The sequence below is a fragment of the Rhagoletis pomonella genome, unplaced genomic scaffold (genome assembly GCF_013731165.1).
Source record: "Rhagoletis pomonella isolate Grant_MI unplaced genomic scaffold, Rhpom_1.0 Rhpom_scaffold_00002, whole genome shotgun sequence".
Lineage (NCBI taxonomy): Eukaryota > Metazoa > Arthropoda > Insecta > Diptera > Tephritidae > Rhagoletis > Rhagoletis pomonella.
This window is the reverse complement of record NW_023458556.1, coordinates 65,481,337-65,487,997: the sequence shown is the minus strand read 5'-3', so window position 1 is coordinate 65,487,997 and position 6,661 is coordinate 65,481,337. Positions and strand designations below refer to the sequence as shown.

General features: G+C 39.2%; 1 protein-coding gene across 3 annotated transcripts in view; it reads right to left on the bottom strand.

Moving 5' to 3' along the window:
* LOC118733984 (DENN domain-containing protein Crag) overlaps positions 1-6,032 on the bottom strand; it is a 35,098-nt gene extending 29,066 nt beyond the window's left edge. Inside the window, exons 1-12 of one of the 3 annotated variants that reach the window (XM_036463649.1) lie at positions 5,732-6,032; positions 4,695-4,999; positions 4,082-4,628; positions 3,881-4,031; positions 3,719-3,820; positions 3,487-3,656; positions 3,217-3,430; positions 2,998-3,153; positions 2,458-2,860; positions 1,089-2,397; positions 712-1,014; positions 256-336 (exon numbers count right to left, since the gene is read on the bottom strand). In XM_036463649.1, the coding sequence (XP_036319542.1) occupies positions 256-336; positions 712-1,014; positions 1,089-2,397; positions 2,458-2,860; positions 2,998-3,153; positions 3,217-3,430; positions 3,487-3,656; positions 3,719-3,820; positions 3,881-4,031; positions 4,082-4,628; positions 4,695-4,995 (3,737 nt within the window). In that variant the 5' untranslated portion in view covers positions 4,996-4,999; positions 5,732-6,032. The remainder of the gene's footprint in view (positions 1-255; positions 337-711; positions 1,015-1,088; positions 2,398-2,457; positions 2,861-2,997; positions 3,154-3,216; positions 3,431-3,486; positions 3,657-3,718; positions 3,821-3,880; positions 4,032-4,081; positions 4,629-4,694; positions 5,000-5,731) is intronic. The other 2 variants (XM_036463650.1, XM_036463651.1) reach the window with 2 other exon arrangements.
* Between the last annotated feature and the right edge of the window lie 629 nt (positions 6,033-6,661).

Here is a 6,661-nt window from a genome sequence, read left to right as displayed (position 1 = left end):
AATTTTAAAATATTTAGTAACATCCTGAGTGTGCACAGCTAATCTCCTTGGCGTTGATTTAAAAAAACTAAGAGCGAACAAAACCACCACCGCAAACTTATTTATTTAGGTACTTTGTGTAAAGAAATAAGAAGTTTAATTTGTGTAACAAAGTATCAATACCTAAAAGTGTGGCGCCGAAATAGAATAGAACAAAATAAACTAAAAAACTGGACGCACAGAGCGAATCTGTTGCTCTTGGACGATGGCACTTACCTTATATTGGAAATATTTTCTATAATAATGGTGGGCTTGAAACTGTCTTTCTTAAATGAGAATCGTGCAGGTGAATAACGTCTACGAAAACATTGTACAAATTTGATTCATTAAAAAAATGGGGAAGTTGTTATGAAATTATAAAAATAGCAAATTAAAATATATTTCAAAACTTATATTAAAAAAGAACAAAACAGCGCGCGTAATAAGCATTCAAATGTGATCGTACAAAACGACTGATTGCACAAAAAAAAGGAGAAAACTCATACAGTTGCATGCTTTAAATTTACGAAACATTAGAATATTTTTAAAACGTTTCAAATAAAAAATAAAAAAACAATTTGGTCTGTATTTCTATTGTGTCAAAGTATTTGAATTGTAGCTATTTTTTTCATAATTTGCAAATTAGCGCTTATATCTGGAAACGAATTTGTTTAAGTTTGTGCAAATATTTACCCGAAATTGAATTTCAAAGACGAGCCAAAATTGGCTAAGCTCGATGCCACACTGGATCCAGGCATTGTTTCTGACCGTTGCATACTTTTGTTCAATTGGGTGGATTCGTCGAAGGTTGCACTTCGTTGTCCTTTGAATAAAATTGGTTTATCGGTAAACATGGTGCTATTATTTGATTCGCCGTGTTGTTCACTTGCTGTCTCTTTGGTGTGTACGGTATTTGTAGGCGTACTTTGATCTTGAAGCTCCTCGTTTAGAGCACCTAGAGGATCATTTTGTGTTACCGGTGTACGTGGCGATATTCTGAAAGCAAAGTAAAAAAATATGTCATTATTTTTTCCTTTCTCTGAGTAAACTGCGCCAAGCACTTCTCATACTTCGTGGGGCTCTGTAAAAGCTGCGCTTGGGCATGCGCTGAATTTATGTCTGAACCCGCCACCACGTAGTCCAACTCCTCCTGTGAACTGGCAATTTCTTGCTCCATTTCATCTTCTTTTAACGCCTCTTCATCGGCTGTGTCATCTTCCCCATCGCCAATATTCATTATTTTATATCGATGCCCAATTGTTTCGGTAGGCAGCGATTGTTTGCGTTGTAATTTATTCAGCAGTTGCGCATCACCTCCGAAACTCTCTGTCTTCGCTAATTGTAGTTTACCACCTGCGCCAACAGCGGTCAGATCACAACTGGGACTGTGTGGACTAATGGGTGTGTGTGGCGAAGATGTGGATGTAGGTGGGGCGCCTTTTTCGCTCCCCGATTTTTCGCCGCCTCCGTTGGACTTGCTGTCCCCAGATATCAGAAGTCCCGCAGTGGAACTAATAACATCGCCACCAGGGTCTTGTGCACTTACTGCCATCGCTGATTGACGCACAATGCTTCCCAATTTTCCACGCAGTTTGTCGAATGCTGAAAAATCCAGCAGGTTCGCGCCGTATGTGTGAGCATCACCAGCGCCTCGATCCATATGCGAAGACGTTGATGAATCGAGGCTGGTGCGCGACGTGCCATCAACTGTTTCTAATGTGCTGAGGTTATTTTCGCATGAAGCTGAAAGTGGTTTCTTAGCTGCATATCTTTTACCCGCGCGTCTAAAATGCGCTGCACCAAGTACAACATTTTTAATCCGATTCCAACGTAGCTGGCTAAGCGTCGTGCTATCACTGGGCCATTCCGACTCAAGTACGCAGCGATTGTAGAAGCCGTATGTGAGTGCATTGGGCTGTACACCCGAACGTTTCATGAGATAATGAAGACGCACTGCCAGCACGGGTAAATTATGTATCCCACACAATTGCATCATGATACGGTAACAAAATTCATCACAGGTGATTTTAAGTTTGGAGGCGCGCACCAGCATGTTATACGCGGCGCGCAAAATGTCATGCTCTTTTCCCGCTTGATGCGTGTCGTTTACCATGGACGGGAGTATGAGGAAATAAAGCGAATAACAAGTCGCTAGCAGATATTTGGACCATGCTTCGGGATGCATCTGACAACGACGTGCCATCTTATGCGAGAGTTTAATTTCATGTTTTGTGCGGCGGGCTATCGGCGATCCAGGCGCTAGAGAGCCATTTAACTGCTGCTGCAAAAAGTTCGTCAGCGCAGTCTTCTTCGACGACTTCAAAAGACTTGGATTTAGTGTGAATTTTGCATAGTTATAAACCACGCCAGAATTATCTACTAGTAAAGTAATATTAAAGCATTTAACTGAAATATTTTGTAAAATATTTCCGCTCTAACCTTGTTTGGGCCCTACACTGTCAGGTGGGAATATGTACTTGGTACGTTCGCTATTCTGCCCAGACTCCCAATCAACTAAACGCAAGTCGGACGGTGTGTCATCATATGCGCCCACCTTCTCGGCACATTCATCGAAAAATGTAAGCCCATGATCACCATCCGATACAAAAGAACGTTCTTCAATAAAACGTATAAACATTTGAGTTTTCATGAGAAGCTCAAAAAATTTCTGATGCGCCTTATCGCGCGATCGCAAGAAGGCCTTCAGTTGAAATAAGGCACTCGGATCTGTGGCGCCAACAGAGGGCGCCTTCGATATAGGCGTCAAATAATCGCGATAACCGCGTAAAATTGATGCCATAAACAGTAAAAAGGCCTCTTGAATTCGTTGTTCGAGATCTTGCTAAAGAAAATGAGAATGAAACGAAATACCAAATTAGACTCGCATCGTAAATATTAAATTAATTTGAGGTGCCGAAAAGTGTAAAACATAGTTAAATTAGTTGAAAGGTATTAATTTTAAATCTATTGATAAGATACCTCGCGTTTTCGCTTTCTAAGATCCCTATCAAGGCTGTTTGTTGATTCGATGTGTGTAGTTTTCAGACCTTCCAATTCGTTAAGACTTTGTCGCAAGAAACGCGCAGCACGTTTAGGCAACAGTTTTATCGTTAAATGCCTTTGTGATTCACACAACTGAAAAAAAATTAGGGGTAGATGAGAAATTGGAAAAGGAGTCCAAGTATTAAATTTACTAACGCTGATTGTGTTTGTATCCAAGTCAATGCAAGTAACATCTTGCGGAGGCTCGTACAAATCAAAGAATCGGGAATCAACTCCAATCAAATAGGGCAAAGGCGCGTGTAAGACTTCCGCCAAGCCTAGTGGGCATAGTGGAATGTACGGACACTGCCATTTAAAGGGAAATAACAGCGATACAATAGCTTCTCCAACTGCAGTTAACGTAGCGGGTCTAAAATTTTTTTTTTAATTTATTACATTTTTATAACTTTCTTCCAAGCAACGAACCGTAATGAGTGTATCAAAAGTTTTTGCTCCGTTAACGCCAGCAGCAAGACATGTAAACAATTATCAGTACCCAAATTCTGTAGCAACATGTGGAAACCAGCACCGCTACGTGGCAAAGGCGAGTCTTCTGGTTGCGTAAGCAGAATGCGGTCATTGGACTCGCTAGAGAGCTGTATTTATTAGTAAAATTTATTACCCGTAATTATTAACGAGATAATTATGAACAATTTACTTGTAAGTGTATGCTAGGCGCTGGAAACGGTACTTCATCGAGCAACTGAGTTATATAGCGTTCGATGGGAACAGGTAAATCTACACCACGCACTGCTAAGCGCTATAAAAGAAAAAGTAATTACTTTGGAAAATAATGTATCCTATGATTTATATTACTCACTTGCAGGTAACGAAGCCATCGGTCGAAAGTATCTCCGAATGGATAGTGCGATAAAAGGCATATAGATTTAATTATATGCAATGAATTATGTTTTGCAAACGCCTCATCCCAGCACAGTAATTCACGCTGCTTTGCAGTCAATTCACTTTCCCTAAAAAAAATTAATACTACTGGGCATCAGTTATTAATCTATACACTTACTCAAAATCCTCATAGAATGTTAGCGCGGAACCATATACTTTATAAGAACCGTCATTGACAGTCAACACAAAAGTACTAAACACTGGACTGATAGGTTTTCGTTTCTCTCCATCGCTTACATGCGGCCAGGCCTCTAAAGAAGCACCCATTGGCAGGCAAAATAGCGGCACACTTGGGCATAAATTTAAGGGGAAATCATTGTGATCTACTGTTGGATACCGCAATAGTATTTCTGGCTGGTAACTGATCAATCTTGGACGGTACATCGATTTTTTGTAGCATAAATATACATCGCTTCCCATGTAACCCTTATTAAGCGTTTTATAAATAAGGCAAAATGCGTGCGGCGGCTTTTCTCCTTTGCTTTGCACGATAACACACAAATCAGTGACGACGAGCTCATTGCAGGGCATATCAGGTCGTGCTCGACGGTACGTAAGAAAAATTTTCGAAGAAGAATTGTTAACATTTGCTATGCGACCACCAGGCGTCTCTGTGACTATCTCGGCATCCGACATTATGCGCTCTTGGCCATCGTACAAAACACCTATCGAAGAAATTTCATGAATTTCATGTAACTCATAAGGTTGTTAAGTTAAAGTGCAATCATTACCTATATCTACCAAAGGCGGTCGATCTTTACCACGCCTATAATAAATGTAACATTCCGTTGTGCGCATTGAACCATGGTTAAGATTCGCTGGCAGTCCTGTTGGTGTTGTCTCCAGTACTTCATAGCCGTCGGGCACTTCTTCATCAAGCAAGGGAAAGTATACACCAATATCTGTAATTGGCTCTATGGTGTTAGCTGCTCTCAAATGACCCGATTCACTAAAAATGTTTTCCTGTAACAACTGCGGATGTTCTGGCATACCAGCTACTACAAAATAATCAGCAATTCGTTTCTCTTCCATTGCGCTGAAAAGAAAACAAAAAATTAAAATAATTCACAAAGTGCAAAAAAAAGAACACAAAATGTTATGATTATTAAAATTGCACTTTGTCTTCGTTTGACGTTTTTTGACGTTTTGGTCTCTTTTGTTTTGGTCACTTGCGAATACAGCAGCCACAGTCCAATCAGATTTAGGGCCGGTTGCTCAAAGCCTGGTTGACACTAATCACCGGTTAACATCGTTATCGACGTTTTCGACTCCATACATATAATACGGTGTCGGTAACGTCGATAACGATGTTTAACCGGGGATTAGTGTCAACCGGGCTTTGAGCAACCGGCCCTAAGTAAGAGTTCACAATAGATACTGAAAAAAGTACCAGGTTTGGTACACAAACATATCATGAACCAATTCGTTCATGCATACATATCATACATATGCTATTGAAGTTTGCACTTTTTCTACACAACAACCTGTTCTTCCCACTTAAAATAAATCCTTTGATTTTCCTTCAATTAAGCTTTTGCGACCGCCCCCCTTACTTCAAGTTTTCTTAAGGAGCTGGCTCAAACTAGTTAGCCCTAACAACTTAGTGGGGTGATTCACTACCCCGTTATTTCCTCTCCTACTTCCGCATTTTGTGTCGGGGTCAAATTTCTCTGGGGAAATACAGCACTCGCCAGTACAAATTGCAGAACAAAATGCTAATTTTATATCATCTTATTGTCTTTAATATAGTCTAAACTAAATAACTTACGTAAATTGCTTTTATTCAACAGTGGAGTCAATGCGCCACTGCTCATCAACCAGCCTTCTTGTTGCCTTTTACTTTTGTCTTGTTCTCCTTTTCTCGTTCACTTAGATCTGGAAAATTTTCACAACACTGCGTAAAATATCTCGTACCCCTTTACATCACCATAAGGTCGAATAAATATTAATCCTATTGATGATCATCCAAAGTAATAAATTGAATTATATATGACTTCTTTAATATTTATACAAATAAAAGAAATCATTAACATTTCATTAATGGAATTTGTTCTCCTCTGATTAGGGATGTTGCGATACTACTGATATAGTCTTGTTATCGATACTTTTGTTTTGATACTGCGTAAATCGGTATTCGATACTAGGGTGCAGAGAATATTGACTTAGTTGCTTTAAGCACTAGATTTAGTGCTTTTTGAAAATTAAAACGCCAAAAAAAATTATTTAGTGCCTAGTGCCTTTTTTAGTGATTTTTCTGAACTAAAATTACTTCGAGATAGTTAAAACCTGAAATAATTGGAAATATTTAAGGCTGTGGCAGCACTTTGTCTGTTCCAATAGCAGTCCGGTTTACAGGATTTAATCAGAACTTACAGGAAGTCGTTCCTATTGACACAAAACCTGTAAGTGGGAACACATTTGAGAGAGTAAATGAGCAACTGTTCCTAGTCAGAAGTTACAGGATTTAGTCCGGAGATTTTTTTCCTGTAAGTTCATGAAAAGTGTCAAACGATCAGCTGATTTACATTTGCAAACAAAAACAGAAAGCAGTGAAAGCAAAGAAGCTTATATTTGTTAAAAAATGGAAGTAAACAACGAAATATTTGAATATGTATAAATTTTAATAATTATTTAGTGATATTTCAGCCAAATCGGTGTAGTACCAATGACATGTAAACAAACCGTCTGACGTTTTTAC